This window comes from Danio rerio, chromosome 5 (genome assembly GCF_052040795.2).
Source record: "Danio rerio strain M-AB ecotype USA chromosome 5, GRCz13ab, whole genome shotgun sequence".
NCBI lineage: Eukaryota > Metazoa > Chordata > Actinopteri > Cypriniformes > Danionidae > Danio > Danio rerio.
Window position 1 is genome coordinate 11,762,584 of NC_141025.1, and position 27,124 is coordinate 11,789,707.

Consider the following 27,124-nt stretch of genomic DNA (forward strand, 5'->3'; position numbering starts at 1 on the left):
TTATCATTATTTAATTGACAATTTGTTAGTGTAAATAATAATTAGAATAAAATTTTATCTTTATTATTAAAAATTTTTAATTATTTACATTTTGTTAGTGTAAATGATAATTTTAATACAATTTTTTCATTATTAATATTAAAAATAATAATATTAATATTATTATTAATAATAATAATAATAATAATAATAATTATTATTATTATTATTATTATTATTATTATTATTATTGTTATTATTATTATTATTATTATCATTATTATTATTATTATTATTATTATTATTGTTGTTGTTGTTATTATTATTATTATTATTATTATCATCATTATTATTATTATTATTATGCTTTTAATGTGTTAGAAAATCACACATGCTCTCATTTTAGTCATATATCACAGTTCTAATGATAAAAACTCCTTTTTTTTAACAATAACAACTTTTGGCACTTTAATATTAAAAACCCAACTTTTTCACATAAAATAGTGCAATAAAAGTTTTAAAATGATGATTCTCAAAGATTGAATTTCTCCTAAAGTTCAAGCCATGCAAAAGTTGTTCTAGTTTCGTAATTCCACACTATATACTCAAACCATTTTAATAGTCAAAAGTTGTCACACATTGGAAGCAGCCGGTAACAGCATTTCAGACCATTTTTGCATGACTGCTGGGCTTATTTTGCTATAAGAATAACATCAAATGAACAATATCTTCATTTTGCCATTCACAAGACATCCCATCATGTCGCCGGAGGATTGCAAAGCATCATTAAACTGCATCTCTAAAGGTCAGTCGATTGATGTGGTTTGGTCATGCGGTTCAGCTTGTCTGATGCAATAGTATGTGAGATTACCTGAATAAATGAACCTATTGCAGTGGATTCAGTTCATTTAGAGGGACTTGATGAGCGCCTATTGAATCTCTCACTACGGCTGCAATACTTTCTTCCCCACTATATGTTACTGAATTATTTATTAATTTTTTTCAGGGCAAAACTGAATCCACAAATGTTGCATAACGCAGCATCAGCCACATACAGCTTTGACAGCCCACAAGATACAGAAAGCTGGTATTTTCAGTATTCTTATTATTTTTTCCTATGTGTTTCCATCATCCTGGAAGCCATACAATTATATAACATGCCAAGGACAAACCCACTAGGAAACTTGAGGAGCTTGTAAAAATCTTTAGAATGACATTAAATATCAACAGTATTCTATCTCAGCTTCAGGAAACAAGTAAAGATTGATGCAAAATCAGTCATTTGTTACAGTGTCTGACTTATATATTGACTATCAGAGGGTTAAATGTTGTTTTTGTTGTCGTTTTCTGTAATGTTAGTTTGTCTAATACAGGGGTGTCCAAACTTTTTGGGCCGAGGGCCAGATGCAAAAAGACAAACGTTGTCGCGGGCCAAATTTTATATATATATATTTATTATCTTTTTTATATATATATATAAATACATATATTTAAATACATATATAAATACATATATATAAATACAGTTGAAGTCAGAATTGTTAGCCCCCCTAAATTATTAGCCCCCGTTTATTTTTTCCCCAATTTCTGTTTAACGGAGAGAAGATTTTTTTCCACACATTTCTAAACATATTAGTTTTAGTAACTCATTTCTAATAACTGATTTATTTTATCTTTGCCATGATGACAGTAAATAATATTTGACTAGATATTTTTAAGACACTTCAATACAGCTTAAAGTGACATTTAAAGGCTTAACTAGGTTAATCAAGTTAACTAGTTAAGTTGAGGTAATTAGGCAAGTTATTTTATAACAATGGTTTGTTCTGAAGACTTAAAGGGCTAATAATTTTGACCTTAAAATGATTCATAAAAAAATTTAAACCGCTTTTTATCCAAGCCGAAATAAAACAAAAGTCTTTCTCCAAAAGAAAAAATATTATCAGACATACGGTAAAAATGTCCTTGCTCTGTTAATTATTATTTGGGAAATATTTAAGAAAGAAGAAATAAGTCAAAGAGGGGCTAATAATTCAACTGTGTGTAGATAGATAGATAGATAGATAGATAGATAGATAGACAGACAGACAGACAGACAGACAGACAGACAGACAGACAGACAGACAGACAGACAGACAGACAGACAGACAGACAGACAGACAGACAGACAGACAGACAGATAGATAGATAGATAGATAGATAGATAGATAGATAGATAGATAGATAGATAGATAGATAGATAGATCATAACAAGAACTGCTGCTTAATTGAATGCATGTAATAGCGACACCCGGTGGTTATTTATTGAATTACGTTCGTTTTTGTATAGCGGGCCAGATTCTATTGATATTTATAAAAAGCCTCGCGGGCCGCCACAAAACTGATTGCGGGCCGCAGATGGCCCGCGGGCCGTAGTTTGGACACGCCTGGTCTAATACATACATCCAGATCACCCAGCCCTGCTTAGCTTCAGAGGGCTGACCATGTGAGAGCTTCATGCTGCTTCCCAATTCGCATACTATCTGTCCTAAATAGTTTTCAAAAATATAGTGTGTCCCAAATCGTATTACGTTGAAAAGAGTATGCCGAAAGGTTCCCGAATGCTGTACTATTTCTGTTAGAAATGTGAACTGCTAATACTCTCACAATACATTGCACATTAGATGTGAATTTGATTAAAAATACAAACTCGGGGTAGAAAGTGTAAACAAATTACAAACATGGTAAATGCGCAAGACAAACTGTCGTGTAAATTTGGCCAAAATACCAGATTTACATCCCAACTCTTTTTGAAGGACATCCTGGGATTTTTAAAGACCACAGAGAGACAGGTCCTTGGGTTTTCATGTCTCATTCAAAAGATGGTGCTCACTGACAGTATACTGGGGCACAAGGACCCACACAGACCAAAGAGTAAGTACCTCTCGCTGACCTCACTAGTCCCGCTAATTATCCTATATGTGGTCTCCCATCCTGGTAATAACCAATATGCAAATTTTATTTTAATTTTAGTCTATGTACTGTAGATACAAACACCTGTTTTACAATAAATGTGTCTTGTGAGCACTAATCATTAGTGTTCACAAGACACTTCTATTGTAAAACAGGTGTTTATTTGTGTCTATTTGATGTGTTCAGACAAATATATTTCCACATGGAGCGCAAAGCATGATAATGCATTCAAAATGGAATGAACCATTATAGAGGTGGTCAAATGTCTACTTTTATTATCTATTATTTTAATTATTGATATTATTAGTTAAGATACAAATACTCTCTCTCAATATTTTGTTCTGATGTCCTTTAGGGGGATCAGTCATTAATTACATGGGCCAAATGCTTACCTCCAAAACCCCCATAACTCGCACCCTGACTGTTAAGAAATACAGTAGAAGCTTGCATATGTAAAATACTACTGAGATAAAGTCAATTTGATCTTAAAAAATATAATTAAAATCTTTAATGAATTGATTATTAATACATTAATGCTCCTTATGTTGATGATTGACAATGTTGTTATTTCAACCGAGAGCAAACTGGGTTTCCACTTACAAGAGCGATAATAATTAGAAATGATCTCTATATTAATGGCCTACTTTATACTGCTGTCAAGAGCTAAGAGGGTGATTTTTTTTTTTTTTTTTGTTTACATAAGTGGAATGATCTTGATTATAGCTGAGTACAGTTCATCTGTGTTGTTTCTACACGTCGAATGCAATATTTAGCAGGCAGTTTGAGGTCAAGCATCACTCAGAAGACTATTTGGCAGAAACACCGAAAGAGCACTGACCTTGATAGCTTTGTCTCCCAAAATACACAGCGAGCGCATTCGGCCACTTTCTGTGCACTTCTTTATTTATTTATCTTTATTTTTTCTAAAACATTTGAAAAGTAAGTGGAGCTTAATAAATCGCGTGTGCAATATTTCATGCATATGTCTGAATTGCAGAAAATATATATAAAATGAGTACTGTATTTACTTATTTAAAATGAGCTGAAAAAACACAAATCTTGAGATTTCGTTGGTACAACTTAATTTTTTATGTTCAATCTACCTAAATTTGTTCAATCTGTTAAGTAACTTAATCCATTTGTGTTAGGACAATAATGTGAATTAATTGTGTGGACCCATGCATTTTTACAGTGTTTAAAAATACATTTAAGATTTGTATATAAATTTAGACCAATGAAATCAGCGCAAAAGCGCAATTACGTAATTATGCTTAATTCTTTGTTTATATACACTATTGTACGTTTTTAGTGCGATACATATTATAAAATATCCAAGCAAAAAATTAAATATGATAGAGTTCATATTATTCAAATATTTAATTATATTAAAGGCATAGTTCACCCAAAAATAAAAGTTCTGTCATCATTTATTCACCCTTAACTTTTGTTCTTGTTGTTGTTGTTTTTTCTTTTTAAACGCAACCGAAATTATACGATTCAACAAAAACTATTGAAATTAATGGTTACAGGTTTCCAACAGTCTTCAAAATATTTTCTTTCGAATTTAAGAGAACAAAATAAAAGCTCAAAACTCAAACTGGTTTGAAACAAGTGGATGTTGATTTTAATTTTAGATTAACAATCATTTTAACAAATAAAATCTGACAGTTTTTTTAACATAAAACTAAATAGCACATTGTATAAAATAACATCTCGGACTAATAGTACTAATAGTATAGTCATAATAGTATGAACCTATATAGGGGTGGTCAAATGTATAGTTAAATTATCTGTTCTTTTAGTTTTTATTGTTTATGAGCCAGATCAGAGCAAACTACTGCTCACTTTAGGGCTGATCATCCTGATCAGACATTATAACTGTATTTGACCCTGTTACAGCCTTCCAAATGCTAAAGTTCAACTTTTCTTAGTATAATTATTAGCCTAGAGACAACATTGGATTCACAGAGGAAGAGCTAATGTGCCTCATTTAAAGAATAACACATATCCAATCAACACTGGAGAAAAGAAGAGCTAAAAACCCACTATTGCATTTACAATGGTATGAACCTATATAGGGGTGTTCAAATGCATATTATCTTATTCCTCAGAGGGATCAAGCGTTAACACTGTATATGACCCTGGTGTAGCCGTCCAAATGCTAAAGGTCAGCATATGACAATGATTTGTGGCCTAGAGACAACAATGCATTTACAGAGGAAGAGCAAATGTTTTTAATTTAAAGAATAACACATAATCTACACTGGAGAAAAGAAGAGCTGAAAATCCACTGCAATACCAGACAGACGTGATTTGTTGACTGTGAATTCTTCCAGCATTAAACCTCTCAGCAAACAGAGTACACACGTCATCGTGCACAACAACTGAAAAAATATCACAAAGTCCTGCCATGATCTTCAAAATCCCAGACCACATCTAGTCTGATTCATCCTACGTCAACCCATGCGACATCAGAACAGCTGATACCCTTTTTTCACACCTGCGAGCAGCAGATGAAGCTCTGTATCAGAGAGACCTCTCAGCAGAATGAGCCTCCCTCCGACAGAGATCTCGCTGTGAGTCTGCTTCTCTCTGCCATGCATTCTGATTATCCACATCATTTGGGGTTTTTTTTCTCTCCAAATGACTGTCTGTGTAAATAAGGATGGTTCTGAAGAGGTTCTTGTCGAGAACGACAGTCTGAAGGAGAGTTGTGAGACAAAAAAACTCTGCAAAAAACGAATTAGCTCTCCATCTTGGAGAGCTGCGGGCTGGAATATTTTCGCTTTAAATACGCTTTCCGTCTGACTGCGAGGAAATGGAATGTTTACAACTGGCTTTCTGAAACACTCTTGGGGAAAAAGAAATCTCTCTTTAGAAACTCACTGACTACGAAACAAGAGCAGAACTGCAGACACAATGGTTACAAGCTTAAAAATACACATCTCGAAACATTATGTCTTCTGACTCCCACAAACACAGGTATTTTTGCGACATGGTCTTGGCTGTTTGTCCAACATGCAAATGTAGGTGCCTAAAATCGAATCTCTTTTTGAAAACTCCAGCCGAAGTGAAGATTTTTTAGAAACTATTTTGATGTCAGACTGACCACTGATGTCTCATTTTGCAAGCTTCTGATTGGCCAACATGGCTTAATGCTCAGGGTTATATGTTGCCACCTGTTGATTTAGCATGCTCTTGACAGCACATAGCAGAAATAGGGTGGCAGCGTGGAGCCTCACAGCAAGAAGGTCGCTGGTTCGAGCCTCAACTGGGCCAGTTGACATTTCTGTGTGGAGTTTGCATATTCTCCCTGTGTTGGTGTGGGTTTCCCCCAGGAGCTCTGGTGAAGATGAATCCAAAAAATCTTTATGAACTCTGGGAGTCTTGCAAGAACGCTTTCTTTGCCATTGCAGATGACTTTATTAATAAGTTATTTGAGTCTTTTTAGAGGCGTATGGTTGCAGTCCTCCAAGCTCATGGGGATACATAATATTAACTCTTTATCCACTGAACCATGACTTTATATTCTACACTGTACACTATTTCTGTTGAGTGACAAGACTTTTGTCTAAGCAAAGTGAGCCCTTACTGTCCTAATTAAATATTTTAAATAAAAGCATGATCATACTTTATTTTGGTTAAATAAGTGTTATTTAGAGGCATTTGCCTTTCATAAAAGCCAATTCTGGTACAAATGATCAACTAGAAGTCAAGTTATTATTGGTTGTTCCGAAAAACTTGGGTAGGTGACAAGACTACCCAAGATATAAAATACAATTTCACCAGAAGCCATTACTTTAGATTGACTGGGATGATTTTGTAGGCAAAAAATAAATACAAATAATAAAAATACGTACATACAGTGTATATATATATATATATATATATATATATATATATATATATATATATATATATATATATATATATATATATATATATATATATATATATACGGGCTATTTATATGGATACACCTTAATAAAATGGAAATGGTTCGTGAAATTAATGTTCTGTTTGTGGCACATTAGTATATGTGAGGGGACTTGTAAATAACTCATGAAAGAATAAATTTAAAACCAAGGACACCATTGTTTTTCTTGTGAAATTCCCAATAAGTTTATTAAGGTGTATCCATATAAATGTATATATATATATATATATATATATATAGCAAATATTACAGTGTAACAAAAACATACTTTATGATTTTCTGGGGAGACTCTAACAGTATTTGGGTACAGGATTGCAATAATCAAATGTCAAATAACATTGAATAGTCTTGATCATTCAATAAATTAATCTTTACCAAACTTATTGCGCTACTAAGATACTTGCATGGTCACAGGCCTTAAAAACACATGCGGGAGACAAATTTCACTCTATAATAGTTTAATTCTGCAGCAGTGTGAATTTTGAAAAAATTTTGTTATAATTTTCTTGACAAATCAAGTTTTCTACTGGCAAAAACTAGACGAGAACTAAATGGAAATTAACTGATGATGACAACAACTGTCATAAAAATATACTGACATTTTTGTTGACTAATAAAAACGAGACGAGAATATAATATAAGAAAGTTTTTTGATAAATATCCAATCAGAATTCATTTTAGGGTGTGATGTATGACGCCCCCACTTACATTTGAAAATTAACCAATCCACAGTAGACGCCGAATGTGATTACATAATCATACATAGGGGCGTCTGTCTGTCAGATTAAAACAATAATGAAACGGAAACAGCTGAGAGAAAAGAAGATTCATGTTTGATGTCAAGACAAAAGACTGTAAACTGTACGAAATAGCTGATAAAAACAACAAATCTAAAGCAACATCAGCATGCCAGGGAATCTTTTTTTTATTTACCCGAGTGTGTGCTTTTGCTTAACTAAAATGGTATAGCCTCTCTCTGACCTTTAGAGGATTTACTCAGTTAGTTTTTACACTAAAAGTTATTAAATCGGTCAGTCTTAAATCCATATTATCATGGCATTCATTTTGAATAATAATTCTGACTTCAACTGCATAATGCAACTGTAGTGCTATAATCTCTGCTTATAGCGGAGTGTACTGTATGTATGTACAAATGACATTGCAAAGTGAACTTAAACTAGTTTAAGCCCTTACTAACATGTAATGCTTGAAACTGTTCAACAGACTGGTTAAAATATTAGTAGTTCATTCAATTTCTTTTCGATTTAGTCACTTTATTAACCTGGGGTTGCCACAGCGGAATGAACCGCCAACCAATCCAGCATATGTTTTACCCAGTAGATGCCCTTCCAGCTGCAACCCGTCACTGGGAAACATCCATACCCATTAAGCTTAAGATTAGTAGTTTGCCATGTTACAAATAATTGCACAATCCAGCATTTTCAGGTGGCTACTGTTCTTACATGTGTATTGATTGCTAACACATAATTTTACATATTACTTATGACATAAATAATCAAAGCATATCTAATTTTTGGTCTTCAATGGAAAAGCTATATTCCATGTTTTAATTAGACTGTTTTATTTAATGTTAAGTTACAATATTTTGTATACATAAATGTATACAATATTTTAATAAATGTACACTAAATTAAACCAAATATATTTTAGTCAGAGTAGATTTAGTCGACTAAAATCTTATGAAATTTAGTCGACAAAAACTAGACTAAAACTAAAATAATTCAGAAGACTAAAATATGACTAAATAAAATAATTCAGAAGACTAAAATGTGACTAAAACTCAAATGGAGTTCAAGTCAAAAGACTAAGGACTAAAACTAAATCAAAATTTACTGTCAAAATTAACACCGTTCTGCAGTGTCTTCAAAAATCTCCTGTGTTTTGACCTGTGGTTTCTCGTCAACAATAATTTAAACTCAACACTGCCTATCTTGCGATGCGACTATTGCGAAAGCACACATTGCGATATCGATATATTGTGCAGCCCTACAACACACAACAGAAAAGAAGACGTCTTATTCATTTTCCTCTCCTCTTCCCTCTCTCTACTTCAGCAAATCCATCTGCGCGACTAGACTACAGCTCTTTCTCATCCTTAACGCTCTCTGTGATGGAATATCTAATGTGTTTTCAGTTCAATCAGGTTAGCTCAGCAAGACGGGAGGGGCGTCGGATACCCAATGGCTCTAAACAGTGAGCAGTACATGTCCATCTGGCATCCTAAACAACCTCACAACTCCTCTGAGGAAGCACACCATGAGGAAACGCACAGGATGACCATGCGTGAAACACCACATAACCCTTTTATTATGTTGCTGTTGTTACTTCAATTCATGCAGTACCTCTTGCATTGCGAGCAAGGATGAATCTATAGCGTGCATGGGGATAAGAGTTGTGCAGTGAGCTGTTTCCATCCATAGAGCTTTACAGATTTAGTCACTGCTGTAAAGGGTGGAGCACTGCTGCTTTTCAGCACCTCCCAAAGCTTCTTGAGATCCTGCGATGCCATCTTTAGTTGGACCTGCTCACGTACTCACAGGTGCAAGACAAAATGAATATGCTCACCCTCTTTGTTAGATCATAATTAGACCAGAAATAATGCGTTTTCTACTGTGCCCTAATAAAGCTCTGCTGTCCTCTTTGGGTTGAAAACAGAAACACAGGAAGCTGAACTCAGCACTGAGGCTTTATGTTGTTGAATTCAGGACCATGGACAGCGTATATCTGAATCTGCAGTGAAAAACGAATGAGAGTACTGATAAAACTTGATAGATTAAAGACTCCAAATGTACCTTTTTGACTTACCAAACTGAAAAAGACTTGATAGGAACATTTACATTTATTTAAGTTGTCTATTAAGAACTTAACATTTTTATTTTTGATATAAACAGCTTAATTCATTACTATTTTCTTTAAACTGTATCAATCCACATCATGTTTATTCCACTGTACAGAAATGCACATACACAGGTTGCATGCTGGAACTGCAAACCAGATATTCCTGTTCACATTTTGCTAGATGCTCAATAAGGTATGTAAGATTATTGTGTCTTTCTTCAGATTGTGATATGTGCTCGTATATTACACATTTAATCACTGTAAGGATAAATCAAATCAAACATAATACCTGGACGCAAAACAGAATAAACAGAAGTACGCAGCTATCAGTTACCAACAACTACTTGAAATCGTTATGCGCTCGTTCATTCATTCATTGTCCAAGCCTACGTAATTAAATATTCAGGTGTAAAAGCAAATGACCACTCCCCCAAACGCCATATGCAAATACGCAGACTGGAACGCAGGTGAAACAGTTCAGACTGTGCGTTATAAACGCCTTATATTAGTACAGCCTGAATCAAAAAGGCGTGATTAATATCAATAAACAACAATTAAACTTCAGTTTTCTTACTGCATCGATGGCAAGAATAGTCTCGCCTCCTGATGGAAACTACTAACCAACCTTAACCATGCGCAACCAAATAGGCTACCCTGCACAAACCGATGAGTCCGGACGCCCGAGAGCAATGTTAAGTTGAGAAACATGCATGACTGGACGAGATTCAACAACTCGTGCCTAACCAAAGCAAACTGTTTCTTTCCCACAGAGTGGGACAAACTGGTACGCGCTTTAAACAAAACACTGCGTCGCGCTCGCGATGTGGCGTCTGCGGCGCGTCATGTTTCTCTGAGTGCATGGCAGTACAAATATATATATATATATATATATATATATATATATATATATATATATATATATATATATATATATATTTCAACAAAGAGTTCTGAATTTATGACCAAACCTATTGAATGTTTGCTAAATACGCATTCACTCCTGCAAATAACACCCTTGTTTTCCGTGACAGACATTTGGGGATGCGCGCGGCGTATGGATGCGGCAGTTAAACTATATAAAACAAACAATGGCGAATTTGACAGATATAACTTTTTTTTTTTACTCAAAAATAATCTATATCACTTACCCTCCACGATTAAGGTCTTCATGTTTATTAATAAATCCAGTAAATAAGTAAATCCCAGAAAGAGGTCCCCGTTGAACTGGAGAACACGGTGTTTTTCCTCACTGTTGTAAATTTAAATTAATTTGCAAATCTCACGGAAGATGAACCACCGTCATCCCTGCCGGTCAAACTTTACCCGACGGTGGCCGTGCGGGCGCGGGACGGAGAGCAGCGTCTCCCGGTGGTTCCTCTCTCAGTCATTTGGGCAGAGACACAATCACAGTAACATCCAAACTCAAGAGATCTACGTCTCGCTGCCGACGCGAACGGAGCAGCCCGGAGGATTGACGAGATCTGGCGAAAGTCACACTGGGAGCGGGGATGAACTACAGTCGGGGTGAATCCAAATCGGCTGTACGCCACATTTCCGGTGAACGCAGAAAGTATTCCAACGGTACGAGTGTCCGTGCAGCCGCGCGGGAGGAACGGAAAGAGGCTGTGGCGCCGTGCTCGTGTGTGTGTGTGTGTGTGTGTGAGAGAGAGAGAAAGAGAGAAAGAGAGAGAGAGAGAGAGAGAGAGAGAGAGAGAGGGGGTGTATATGTGTGTGTTTAGAGAGAGAGAGGGGCTTTTTAAAAAAAAAAATATTTTAATAATCAACAATTATTTTATGCTAATTTGTACTATTAGCATAAAAACATCACAAATACTTTAATTTTTTGAGAGAAAAAACAAGAAACTGGATGAATAAATAGGATCTAAATAACTCCCCTCATTTGTCAAGCTTTCTTTTTATATAATAATTCACTATTTTTGACAGTATTTAATTAACAATTGTAATTAATACAACATTTACGTACATTTGAAACATTTAGGTATGTGGTTATTCTTAAACCTAAACGAAAATATAAATATGGAAAAGTGTCAAAACAATATACTACTATGAATGAATCTATGATTAACTAAAAATAGCAAACAAACAAACACATAAATAGATAATAAGTATATTTTACAAATTGCAAAACACAATAAAATAACTGGAACATTCACAATAAAAAGAAAACAGAAAAAAAAATACACAGTTGAAGTCAGCATTATTAGCCCTCCCTTGATTTTTTTCTTTTCTTTTTTAAATATTTCACACAGGATGCCTGATAGAGCAAGGAAATTTTCACAGTATGTCTGATAATATTTTATCCTCCGAAGAAAGTCTTATTATCTTTAATTCGACAATAGAATACAAGCAGTGTTTAATTAAAAAAAAAAAACATTTTAAGGTCAAAATTATTAGCCCCTTAAAATTATTTATTTATTTTTAAATAGTCTACAGAACAAACCATCGTTATACAATAGCCCCTTTCACACATACAGACCTTTCCGGAAAATTGCCGGCAATTTTCCGGAAAGGTTGTATGTGTGAACAGGTCCTTTTTGAAAATACCGGTAAATTCGTTCTGGCTATTTTCCGGAAAGAGAAGTTGTAACATTACTGGCAATTTGCCGGAATGCTGCGCTGTGTGAATGCAGAAGGAAGATTGCCGTAATAAGCGCGTGCACGTCTAGAACGTGCTGACGTGAGACGTCTGCTTTAGCTAATCACAACAGTCAGACGCATTTACGTCCGCGCGGTTTGTGAGAATAACAGCCTTTGAATATTTTTCCAGACACATTTAGCTGCTAGAAGTTAGTCAGATCACGTTTATATGTTCTTCTTAATGCCAACTGTGTAAATAATCATCGATGAGATGCTTATGATAAGCCGTTGTTTGTTTACCTTCAAGCTTTGCGTGTGCCTGTGAAACAGCCTGTGAGCGCCTGCACACGCACATATTATGAACATCTCGACATGCGAAAGTGATCCTGCGAAAGTTGTTCACAATATTGATCATCCACAGAGGTTGTAATGTAGTCAAATGTTTACAAATACAAGCGCAGCCGTTTAAAGCTCATTTGTGGTGAATGATGTCAGAATTTACCGGTATTTTGGAATGGATGTGTGAACGCTCTTTTCCGGAAAATTTCCGTAACGTCCTCGCCTGTGTGAACAGCGCTTTTTTGAATATACCGGTAAAGTCGTTCCAGAAAATTTCCAGATATTTACCGGTATCACTGTGTGAAAGGGGCTAAATAACTTGCCTAATTACCCTAACCTGCCTAGTTAACCTTATTAACCTAGTTAAGCCTTTAAATGTCACTTTAAGCTGTATAGAAGTGTCTTGAAAAATATCTAGTCAAATATTATTTAATAGTGATTGCTCTTAAGAGATAACTACTCAATAGGAGCATGTCTATAGTGCCGATTTGGATTAGTCAATTAACTTAAGTTGCATGTTTTTGGATGGTGGAAGCTCCGGGAAACCCGGTTTAAACCCACGTGAGCACAGGGAGAAAGTGCAAACTCCACACAGAAACAAGTACTGGTTTGTTAAAGCCTGGAATCAGAGACATTCTTGCTGTGAGTCAACAGTGCTAAGCACTGGGGCACGGTGTCACACATCTAGGAAGAAAGAGAAGTAGGGGTGGATGGAGGGATTCTTCAAAACGAAGATAGCGGTGGTATGGGTATTTGTAGTAGCTTAGGAGTCGTCTGATTGGTTCACTGAGTAATGGATAATGCGGATCCAGCCGCTAGCAATCATAAGCACGTGATCCTCTCGAAATTACTTTATAAATAAACTTCACTTACTATGATTTGCTCATAAACCAATAAGAGTTAGGTCTGGGGTTTGAGGGCATGCCTCCTTTTAAAAAAAATCCTTTACAAATGAAATCATGAGTTTGTGTGAATTATTCACTTGTTTAAACGTACACAAAATAATGAGATTGCGCTGTTGTGCCCCAATATTTATTCAACCAAAGCCTGATAAATTAAAGAAAGAAAAAAAAGTGTATACTTAAGTAAACCCAAGTATTGTGGGTTTGCTTATAGTGAAAGAGACACACACAGAGAGAGAGAGAGGGAGGGATGAATGTTTTATAGCACAGGAGCAGGAATAGAGCACTAATGAATCTTTTATAGATTTCAGACGCTTTGACGTGCAGAGAATCCATTTGTATAAAAACCGAGGCATTTCTGCACATATATACACACAGAATTATAAACACAGCGGCCTGAGGACATGTACACTTTCAGAAATTGCCCCCCTGAATTTATTTGACCTTCGCATCTTTGACCAAAGCCATAATAACAGCTGAAAAAAATCCAATAAAACAAATACCAACAAAATCCCTGAGCTTCATTTAACATATCGCTCTATAAATCAAGCGTCTCTGTTGGGAAAGTGTTACAGTGAGGATAATTATTCAGTGAAATGCGAGACGTTTCAAACCAGAAAGATGACAATCCAGTTTGATGACTTTGAACAGCTCTCAAGTTACCATCAAAATGATTTCTGGCTATCAATATATCAGTGTTCTCACCTCAAATAATGATGTCAATTATCTATGCAATGTTAACGATTTTTGTAAACTACAGAGTGTTTACTGTAATATGAACTGTATTTTACTGTAGGACAGTTTTACAACAATGTGTGTATATATATATATATATATATATATATATATATATATATATATATATATATATATATATATATATATATATATATACAACAGTTCTGTCTGGTTCTCAAATCTGATTGGCTGATAGCCGTGCAATATTCTGCAATATCAGAACTCCTACAGCCTCTTTACCCTTTGTGTATTACTCCGCCCACATACAGGCAGCAAAAAGCAGACACTACAGATCTAAAGTTTAAAAGATGCACACTCAACTGTTTAACTGTCAGCTTATGATTTGAATCCAGAAGAAAATAGTTCCTCATACAAAAGGGTTTGTGAGACTCTTCATGTTTGATTTTGTTTTTATATACACAATTATGCCGTCAAACTGTTGTATAAACGCAATATCACACGAGTAGCAGTGCGATATGGCTGTATATTGGCACTGGTGGGGGCACTAAGGCCAACGCACGCCTCCCACCAGTGCCGATATACAGCCATATCGCACTGCTACTCGTTTGATATTGCTCATCTATATATATATATATATATATATATATATATATATATATATATATATATATATATATATATATATATATATATATATATATATATATATATCCCTGTCTATGCACAATTTTTTAAATTGACGTTGATGACCAAATTTATAGATCTGTTTGCTTCTCACGTTTCGGTCCCTACTGCACACCTTAAAGATTCTTGGGAGAGGGAATTAGGAATTTACATTTCATCCTCTATTTGGGAGGAGGGACTGAGTCTTATTCATTCTTGTTCTATAAATGTAAGACTACAGCTCATACAATTCAAAGTGATGCATAGATTGCCTTATACTAAAGCCACACTTAATAAGCTGTATCCTTCTATCTCTCCTCTGTGTGATAAATGCAAAGGCACAGTCAGGACCTATGGTCATATATTCTGGACCTTTCCAGAAGTATCTGAATTTTGGAAAATTATCTTGGGACTTTACTCCCAGGTGTTTGAAATGGACATTAAAACTGATGTGGAAATAGCATTGGTTGGATGGTCAGACCAGGCTCTAACTCAGCCTAACATCAACAGCTCTTCCTTATGTTTGGCATGGTGCTGGCCAAGAGTGATTCTGATGGAGTGGAAATCCACGACACCTCTAGTTTTTTTTTTTTTTTTTTTTTTTAATGGTTAGCTGAAATGGTTTCTGCCCTCAAGTTGTAAAGCTTACGTTTCTCTAGATTTGGCAAACAGAAGTTGTATGACAAAATATGGGACCCCTTCCTTAGATGTATAGGTTAATAATGTTTCTGTAATAATTTTTTTCTGGTAAAATTTTCTTTTTCTTCTCTCCACTTCCTTTTTACATGTCATTCTATTTTGTTTCTTATTCCATCAGTCTGGCTGAGATTTCTTTATTGTTTTTTTGATGGTGCTGTGTATTGCTGTATTGTTTTCTAGTGTTTTGACGCATATGTTCTAGTTAGTATAAGGTAATAACACAGAGATAAGTTTATTAACATATATACATGATGTACACTATTTGGTGTTATCTTTTTACAAAAACTTCTATAAATAAAGTGAAAAAGAAATAAATAAACAAAAGTCACATTGATGTAGCATATACCTTGCTCTTTCCACTTAAACTGTAGCTTTTGTTCAATCTTTTTGGATTTAAGTGCTTTTTTGAAAATGCTTTCATTATCCAAAATAATTTTAATTATTGTTTAGAACTTAATCCAAACACCTTGTTTTGGGTTTTACATGAATATATATTGGAAAGTTTTATATCTAAACATGTAAACCCATTTTTAGCATATTCAAACAAGAAGTATTAGCCTAAAGAGTGATGTTTAAACTCCTGGAATTTGTGCTTATTTATTGTATTTAATATGCCTATACATTTTTCTATTACCCTCTCGTTTCCTCTTATTTCTTTCATGTGTTTGTTTTATATTTAATTCATAATTCCCTTATTGTTTAAAATTGAACAATAGTTTGTAGAAACTGTATTCTGTTTTACTTGTACTGTAAATCTTCTGTTGATATAAATAAATAAATACTTATATAAATAAATGAATGAATAAATGAATAAAAGAATGAAAGAATGAATGAATGAATGAATGAATGAATGAATGAATGAATGAATGAATGAATGAATGAATGAATGAGGACGCCATGTGAACGGTCATGACTGCCGCAACTTTGAGCCCCGAAGTGTCCGGCTTGACGGCTCCATTTTCAACTCCGCCCTCGCCTGCGCTCGGCTACTCTGGTTGATCACCGGCTGCAGCCAATGAAAACATTACATTTAAGCTGCAGTCACACAGTACTTTTCTCCCCATAGACTTCCATTCATACGGACGCGAAGACGTCAGACCGGAAACGCAAGGTTGTGCATCGAATTTCGCAGATTGCTGCGTTGGAATGTTCAAACTTGGTGAACTCTGACCTGCGAAATTGCATCACTTGACTGCGTGAGACCAATTAAGCATCAAAAAATGACCTCTTTGGACAAAAATTTAAACATGGACCAATCGCTCGTTTTGTTAAATGTCTAATAATCTTGTTTAATCCCGACCCTTTTCGCAGCGTTGTACCACAGAATTTCACAAGCTTAAATTTTAGTGTGACGGCAGTTTAAGTCATGGGTTTCAAACTGAATTCCCGGAGGGCCGCAGCTGCAGTTTTGCTCCATCCCTAATCAAACACAGCTGATCCAAATAATCAAGTTGTTCAAAAGAGTCTCGAACACCTTGATTAGTTTCATCAGTGTTTGATTAGGCATTAAAGGGCACATAGGTTACCCCTTTTTTCATATTTATTTTAAGTCTTTTGAGTCCCCAGAATGTGTCTGTAAAGTTTCAGCTCAAGACACCCATCAGAGTATTTATTATAGCTGTTTGAAGTGTCTGTATTATAGCTGGGAAAAGGTTGTTGCTGTTTTTTTTGCACTGGGCCTTTAAGACGAGTCATCCCCGCCCACCATTCCCACGTGCCTGTCAGCAACATGCCTCAATCGCCGCCCTCGGCTGCCTCAGGAAGCAGATCTCACATAACATTTGTGAGAAATACTACAGTAAGAAGTTTACCAATTAGTATTTGATGCAGTTTTTGTGGAGTTGCAACAACAACACAGAGTCACGCACACACAGCGCAGACACGCAGACACACACACATACATAGCGTAGACACGCAGGCAGACACACACACACACACACATACACTCAAAAAAATCAACTAGGCATGTATTGGATTTACAAAATAAAAATTTGTCAGATTGAAAAGAACAAATCAAGTTTACGTATGTTAAATGATTAATTCATGTTCTTTGAAACTGAATCAAGAAATAATCAAATGAATTTGATCAGAACATGTTGATTCAATGAGACTGAGACGCTTCAAATCGACAACTCTCACTCTGGAGAGTCACTTAACGCATATCAGTAGGTGGTGGTAGTGCGTTTGGATGTCACCATACGAAAACAACAAGAAGAAGAATCACCGCGTGTTTTCGGCACAGTTTGGGAATTGGTTTTCCCAAGAGCTTAAATGTTATGCATGTTATGTTGTTGGCTATATGTTTCTTATACATTTTATATTACATATTACAATTTTGGATATTATATAACAATTTTTATCAGAATATTAAAGAATATTTGTTTAAATATGATAGGTGCCTGCTAAAGGCTATAATAAAAGAAATATATATATATATATATATATATATAACATGTTTTCTGTCCTTTTTGTGTTGAATTACAAAATTTTAAATCTTCCTTCATAGTATTGTAATTTAAAAAATGTAATTTAAACAACTGGGTGAAGCAGTGGCGCAGTGGGTAGCTTGTTCGCCTCACAGCAAGAAGGTCGCTGGGTCGCTGGTTCGAACCTCGGCTCAGTTGGCGTTTCTGTGTGGAGTTTGTATGTTTTCCATGCCTTTGCGTGGGTTTCCTCCGCGTGCTCCGGTTCCCCCAAAGACATGTGGTACAGGTGAATTGGGTACGCTAAATTGTCCGTAGTGTATGAGTGTGTGTGTGAATGTTTCCCAGATGGGTTGTGGCTGGAAGGGCATCCGCTGCGTAAAAAAACTTGCTGGATAAGTTTGTGGTTCATTCCGCTGTGTTGACCCTGGATTAATAAAGGGACTAAGCCGACAAGAAAATGAATGAATTTAAAAAACAATATTGAACAAGAAATTTACTAGCTGATTTAACAAGACATAATTTTGTTAAAGTAAAGCTTTAGTGTTACATTGAGTAAATTAGAATCATTTTAATTAGAATAACACAATACAAACATTTTGAGTCAATTAGTTGCAAAGAAGTTAGACTGACATTTTGAAACCATGTTTTATCTACAAATGTGCTTTGTGTTCATACAACATGTTCAAAGCAGTTCAGGTTTACTTGATTGGATTAGATGCATAAAGGGTGCCACAATTAAATAATGTTTATTCAACAATTTTTTTTTTTTTTGAGTGCACATAGCACAGACAAGTAGCGCAGACACACACACACACACATAGCGCAAACACACACACAGAGAGAGACAGTGAGAGAGACACGAGGCTGTGCTGATGAAGTGAATCTGAAGTGAACCGCTGTACTTCATTACACAAGTGCACACGTTTTAAAACATGTTAAACTTGTAAAACTCACTCTTGATCGTAAAGTTGCGGTCGATCTGAAAACCGCTCCAATTGGTCCACCGTTTTTATGTTTTTAAATTTGAACAAAAAGGACTGGGTGTGTTTATTTCACCCCAATACCCAAACAGTTTAAAAAGTAGATTTTTCACCACATGTGCCCTTTAATTAATCAACCAGACTGAAACCTTCAATAAAAGAGCCTGAACATTCTGCAAAGCGCTTCACTTTGTGTTCAACCACCAGAATGTATAGGTGTGGCATGAGAAAAAGTATAAGTACCTAAACTCCAGAGATATTTCCCATAAATCTTCCTTTAATTGCGCACAAACAGTTGCGATCAATTGCCAGCTGTTTATCATTTGCATGCATTCATTTAAATGCGTCTCCCCCACCAATAGCGCAGTATCCAACTCATTTTTGTTTATGCGCATTACCTTGAGGATTCTCCCAAGGTGTTGTTTGTGCTGCATGAGATAGCCTACTTTAATACTGAGCATTAATTGAGCCTGCGGCAACCACACCACATTATGCGCTAACAAATTAATGCTGGGGTGTATTGTGCTGCACAGGATCGTGGATGCAATGAACTAATGTAAACTTCAATAGTGGATGCAATTAACATGTTAATTTGTGAAAAATTAAGAAGTTTAAAAGGCAGATTCAGTTTCACTCATTGTTTGTAGCAAAATATGCCATGGTGGTATGATGTCACACTGTAATTTACTTTTAATTTACATTTTGAAATGACATTTTCAGCATTTATATGTTTAAATTGATGGGTGATTCATGTCTATAATCTGCACTGGCAGCCCACATATAATTGTCTACTTTGACCCTCAAACACTGATTTTGAATCTGAGGCCTGGAAGAGTTTAATTTGTGTTTTTGACATGTTGAGAAAAATTAAAGTGAAGTGAAAATGAATTCACATTATGCGAACATCCAAAGGGTGAAAAATGAATACTCAACGCTGTTGCTTCTTTTTACAAAAAGCTGAAGTTTAGATGCAGTAATAAATATTTGTTTTTTTTACATTGGTTTTAAGATTCTTTCATTCTTTTTCATTCTCTTTCTTTCTTTCTTTCTTTCTTTCTTTCTTTCTTTCTTTCTTTCTTTCTTTCTTTATAAAATGTTATGTTAATTTTTATTGTTTTTACTTTTAATTGAACTTATTATTTTGTTTTAATTTATAATTTTTTTAATATTTTTATTAATTTGATATTTATTTTTACTTTTAATTTAATGTAATTAATATAATTTATTATTTATTTAATGTACTTTTTATTTAATTTATTATTTTTAATTTAATTGTTTTATTTTATTTTCATTTAATTTATTATTTTATTTTTATTCATTATTTATTTAATTTAAAAAGTTTATTTAATTTTTTATTTACTTTTAATTAGATTAATTTATTACTTATTTAATTTTTTTCATTTAATATTTTTTTATATAATTTATTATTTCACATAATTTGTTAATTTATTTTTATTTAATTTAATTTAACTGTATTTTTTATTATATTATTAATCATTTGTTTATTTTAAATTTAATTAAATTTAATATCCTTTTATTTTATTTTCAGATTAGATGTAATTTTAACCTTGGTTGGTTAAAGTGCTGAACTGTTATAAAAGTGAACAGTTTTCCCTATTTTGTGATTAATTTCCCCTCATTTATTTAGGCTTTTACAAAGTATTATTGGACCTTGATCTTTCTCTTTTTTCATTTTATCTTTTCGTACAATTTTTAGGTAAGGTTTGAAAAATCATGTTTTTGATTGACATATTTACAGTTTGAAGTGCTATATTATTTAGGATGTTGTTGTAAATCACAGTAACATCACGGTAATAAACTGCCAGTACTTTTTCCTGTCATTTCCATCTATACACTTGTGTCACAAAATACAGAAACTCGAAAATAAGATATATTTTACAGTGTGTGCAAAAATAAAAATGATATAATAAAAAAAAATACAAAGCAACACACTAATTACATTTTACAAGCACTAAAAAGAAAAGTTTTTTATTTAATTTAAGCCCCTTTCTCACATAAAGACTTTTCCGAAAAAGATCCGGAAAGGGATCATGTGTGAACAGGCCCTTTTTAAAAATACAAGCAAAGTTGTTCCGGCAAAATGAAGAAACTTTCGTTTTCTGGAAAGAGAAGTTGTAACCTTGCTGGTTATTTGCGAAAATGCTGCTCTGTGAACGCAGAAGGAAAATTGTCAGAAGAGCGTGTTCACGTTTAGAATGCGCTGATGGAGGACGTCTACTCCGACCAACCGGAAAAATTAAAACTCATTCCCATCCGCACTGTTTATAAAAATAAATCCTTTGGATATTTTTCCAGACACATTTAGCTGCTAGTGGTTAGTCAGATAACGTTTCAATGCCAACTGTGGAAAAAATGATCGATAAAATGCTTATGATGAACTGATGTGAGTCTCAAGCTCTGCGTTCAGCTGCGTGGTGCTTGTGCATGTTAGGAGTTCTTCAATGAGTACATCTCAACATGCACAAGTGTTCCTCCATATGTTTACATCAAAGTGTTCACAATACTCATCCATCCACAGAATAGAGTGGAGGAACTATGACGTCAATTTGTATGCAAAAACCCGGAAGCGAGTTAGCATTTTAGCACTTCCGGTTCCCTCGTCCCAAAGTCAATGGGTTTTTTGAATGGGGTTTCAGTAAAATCGCTTAAATAAGGTCCGTGGCTAACACAAATTCAAGATATTTTCACGTTTTGTTCTACGACATAAAACACATCAGTTACAGCACACTTTTGAATTTTTAATTCGGCCATTCTTCTTTAAAAAGACGGTTGCTATCAAGTTGCTAAATGGGACTACAGGCGGTGTCGGAGACATTATACGTCATCGAGCTGATCTGGTCTGGAGCGCAGCTCGCTTGTGTTGGGCATTTGGATTTGTCTGTGAATTAGGTATTTTCATGAATAGCATTTTATAGTTTTTTGTGTTTTTCTAATTAAGAATTCAGATTGTGTGTAGATAATTCCTTCACATGTTTCACATGTAAAGGCTGTCGAGACAGATTCATTTGTTGATCATTTATTTTAATTAAACTATATTATGAAGATACTGCTTACCAGTGCAGCTTGTCTCTCTCCTGCCCTCAGTAATGCAAACATGTGAATAATTGTGTAAAAATACAGACATATTCACTGTCATTTTAATGTGATCAAGTGATTTTTCGTCTTTTTTTATTCATCTGAACTCATTTTACTCAGTCATAACTGCAATATTTACACTCCTCCATAAAACGTATAGCAGATGTGACTGTATGGGCTGCTTTTCACTGTACGTCGTGACATAAAAGGAATATTGAATGTTGCTCTGTGTCCATCATGATGGAACTTGCAGCCATTTGATAGACTTGTTCCTCCTCAAGCCTCATTTCTGTCATCTGTTAAGGTAAGCGGGCTGTGTGCGCGAGCGATACACTTATTTAAATATGTCTGATGAAAATACTATATAGGCAGATTTATACACGCAGTTTTAAAACTTTTAGAACAACCGCAAAGCGAAACAGATGTATTTCCCACGTAAAAACTATCCAAAAGGCACATAGGTCTATGTATTTTTGCGTATTTATTTGTTTATAATACATAGCATGGATTATAATATAATATACAGAGAGACTAACTCTTTGTCATGGACATTATTTCTAAAAATAAGCTTGAGAAGTTGTCTGTAGCAGGATGGGGCTGACGTCACAGACGAGCGCCCCGAGGGCGCTGTAGTCCGTTTATAGCCTAATGTTAGCTTTTTAACTCTTGCGTTTGCATTTAAGATCCAAAAGTGCTCCAAGTTGTATTTTCGTGTGAGGATTATCCGGATGGTAAGTGTAATGAACTGTGTTTGAACACAGGGCTTATTATTTGCAATCTTCGAAAAGCCTATGGGAAAATCCTATAGGGATTTTCACGAGGGAACCAGTTTTATGCTAGCAGCCGATTAGCCTACAAAGTGACGTCACAGTTCCTCCACTCTATTAGTAAGGTAGTCAAATGTGTAATTTAAATAAAAGTGAAACCATCAACAAAAGCCCTATTTTGTTTACAAATACAAGCGCAGCTGTTTAGAGGCCATTTCTGGTTAATAATGTCACAATTTACCAGTATTTAGGAATGGATGTGTGAATAGTCTTTTTCTGAAAAATGTCAGCTTTTTTATTTAACAGTAAAGTCTGTCTGAATTGTTCCGGTCATTTACCAATATCACTGTGTGAAAGGGGCTATTGATTTGAACTCAGCTGTTCTTTTAAGAGTTACCTATAGGTAGGCCCACATGGAATCTGCGCACGCAGAATTCCGCAGATTTTTCGCAGAATTCCGCAGATTTCTGCAGATTTTTAGCCCATTATTAATTCTGTTTATTTGCTTGAGTAAATGTGTAAATCTAAATTTATTCAGTTTTTATTCAGTAAATTATTACTTTTTATTTAATATATTAAGATTTTAGTTATGATACTCCGCTGGATACTCCCAAAATAATTCCGCAGAAATTCACAGATTTTTACCAAAATTCTCCGCAGAAATAGCAAAAAACGTCCACAGATTCCGACTGGCCCTGCCTAAAGGCGACCAATCAGAGCAGAGTTATCTGACCAATCAGATCAGAGCAAGTTCTTTGAGAGGTGGAGTTTAGAGTGACCAGATCTTTGAACCAACGGTTTCAGACACTGTGAGAAAAACTATAATCAGGAAAAGAAAGTAATATGTTTTTTGACCTTGGACGAAAGTAATCCTATTGCAAGAGACCTCCAAAGCCAAAATTATAAACCTTTAAAAGGCCCACTTTAATGAATCATATAAAACTGCAACATTTATAGCACAATTGAATATTTATGAATCATATTTAAATATTTATATACCTTGTCCTGAGAACAAGAAACAAAGTTCAAACTCTGCCACGGTCTATTTTCATTATTTATTAGACTCTTCTTTGAATGTATGTTATGGTGGTTATGTTATGTTCATTTATTTAGTCACTACAATTGCAATGGTATTGAAAGTTTAATTCGCAGCATTGAGCTCACTGTTTTAATTAGTCAAAGTGATTTTAACTCTCGTCACAACTTCCTGTTGTGACAACAGCCCATGTCTCCTCTTGAGAGAACAATTTAGCTCTCGTAACACAGAAAGCATTAATAAAAAAGTATAAAAATCTCACAGCATGCTAAATGACTTTGTAAGGATTGTTTCAAATGCAAACATGAATTATTTACGATGGCCATAATTTCCAACTAATCCCTTCTCGAGGCTTGAGGAGTTGAGGCAGTTTTAAGAGGACAGTGAGATTGCTTTTCACGCTGAGACCCTGTTTTTAACCATTCCCATCACCTAGAGCTTCCTGTAGACTGTTAGTTATATGTCAAATCACCAATCAAATTGTATTAGTTAGAGATTTGCTCATGTGCTGATGTCTGAAAGAATCAGGGTTGGTCTGCATGTGCTCTATGAATCATACGTTTATATCCTACAACTACAAATTCCTCAATTGTGCTCTGTTATTATTATTATTTTTATCATATTACATGACACATGATTCATGCTATGATATAATATGTAGCAAGTTATGCAAGTCTAACATACAGTATAGGGAGTAATGGGGGAATGGAAGCACAGATGAATAGAGAGAATGATATATAGAGAGACTGATTTGTAGGCTATGATATATAGATGGATAGATAGATAGATAGATAGATAGATAGATAGATAGATAGATAGATAGATAGATAGATAGATAGATAGATAGATAGATAGATAGATGGATGGATAGATGGATAGATAGATAGATAGATAGATAGATAGATAGATAGATAGATAGATAGATAGATAGATAGATAGATAGATAGATAGATAGATAGATAGATAGATAGATAGATAGATAGATAGATAGATAGATGGATGGATGGATGGATGGATGGATGGATGGATGGATGGATGGATGGATGGATGGATGGATGGATGGATAGATTTTCTGACATTTATTATTCCTAGTCATTTCTCCCATGGGCGACTGAATCGGAAGTTCAAAAACAATCGTGAAAACAGGCGCACTTCCGCATTTTACAATAAGGTCAATACAGTACAAAATCACATACTTCCATACTATAGAGTGCGAAATCGCATACAAAATTGCATACTTTCATACAAGAGAACGAGATTGCATACTTCCATAAATTGCATACTTCCGTACTACAAAGTATGAAATTGCATACGAAATTGCATACTTCCATACTAAAGAGCACAAATCACATACTTCCATACTATAGAGTACAAAATCAAATGTCCAAACTATAGAGTATGAAATCATATTCTGTACTTCCATACTAAACCGCATACTTCCATACTATAAAGCACTAAATCGCATACTTCCATACTATAGAGTACGAAATCCCATATTTCCAAACTTTAGAGTTCGAAATCACATATGTCCATACTATAGCATAAAAAATCGCACACTTTCATATTATAGAGTACAAAATCACATACTTCCATACTATACAGTGCGGCATTGCATGCAAACTAGCATACTTTCATACTATAGAGTCAGAATTTGCATTCAAAATCATATACTTCTATACTATGGAGTCAGAAATTGCATACGTCCATACTATAGAGCACTAAATTGCATACTTCCATACTATAGAGTACGAAATCCCGTATTTCCAAACTTTAGAGTTCGAAATCGCATATGTCCATACTACAGAGTACGAAATCGCAAATGTCCATACTACAGAGTACGAAATCGCATATGTCCATACTATAGAGTCAGAAATTGCATTCAAAATCGTATACTTCTATACTATGGAGTCAGAAATTGCACACTTCCATGGAGACAGAAATCCCATACTTCCACACTATTGAGTCAGAAATTGCAGACTTCTATAGAGTCAGAAATCACATATGTCTATACTATAGAGTATGAATTCGCATATGTCCATACGATAGAGTCAGAAATTGCATTCAAAATCTCATACCTTCGTACTGTAGAATATGAAATCACATACGTCCATACTATAGAGTACGAAATCGCATACTGCTATACTATAGTCAGAAATCACATAGTTTTATACTATAGAATACAGAATTGCATACCTTCATACCAAAGAGTTAAAAATTGCATACTTTTATATCATAGAGTACGAAATTGCATACAAAATCGCATACTTCCATACTATAGAATACAGAATTACACACTTCTTTACTATAGAGTACAAAATCTCATATTTACTGTACAAACTATATAGTATGCTAAAAACAGTGTGCTAGCCAAGTAGTTTGTCCAAATTCATAGCGTTTGAAAAACAGTATGCGAGGAATACCCGGATTACTACTACTATTTATACTAAGTGCAAATTTGATGAACACTTTGCCATCTTATAATGCCATGCAAGATAATTCACGAATAGTAGTGAATCGATGCCACTGATGCTGGTAGGTTACGTGATAATGACAAATTTTATTTATACAACTTCCATTCATATATATAGTATGAATATAGTACATACTATTTGTTTAGTAAACGGTTGTGTAGAAATTTTAAATTCAAGTGTGGCACCTACTTGAGTAGAAAGCAATTTCGGATGCAACCACAAACTTATGCGACAGACAGATTGTGAGTAAATGCTTGTTAAATTAATGTGGAGAAATAGAAACGCTCAACGCTCATCTCTCGTTTCTCTTCCTCTATTGCAATACCATTCATTTAGCTAGCATTTAAACACAATCAGACGAATGCATCCCATCCCCCATCATTTGTCTGCATGTCACAGATCTGCCACTGTCACTGCTTACTGTGCGCTGTGACCTCTGCACTAAATCCATGGCCAGATATACATCCTGTGCTGCACGGTGACAGTGTTACCGTTAAAAGCCTGTGACAGCTCATTCTCCTCAGCGGCCTAGAAAGACAATATCCATGATGGAACTGCCCCGTGCCGCTGTCCAAAACTCATTAACACATCGGAATAAAGACAATGCAGACTTGTTCACATTAAGTTGAAATTGCACCGCCCCTGTCTTCCACTCTCTCCCTTTCTCTCCGTTTAATTTTGTCTTTTTAATTAGATTTTCAATTGCTGCTGTATAAATTAG

General features: G+C 34.7%; 1 protein-coding gene and 1 long non-coding RNA gene across 6 annotated transcripts in view; one reads left to right on the forward strand and one right to left on the reverse strand.

The window, feature by feature from the left end:
* rtn4r (reticulon 4 receptor) overlaps positions 1-11,355 on the reverse strand; it is a 175,770-nt gene extending 164,415 nt beyond the window's left edge. The window contains 1 exon segment of the mRNA NM_203478.2: positions 10,876-11,355. Coding sequence (NP_982345.1) covers positions 10,876-10,897 — 22 coding nt within the window. The 5' untranslated portion in view covers positions 10,898-11,355.
* The window catches only part of LOC137495558 (uncharacterized), a 386,993-nt gene that overhangs the window by 169,517 nt on the left and 190,352 nt on the right, over positions 1-27,124 (forward strand). The window lies entirely within an intron of this gene.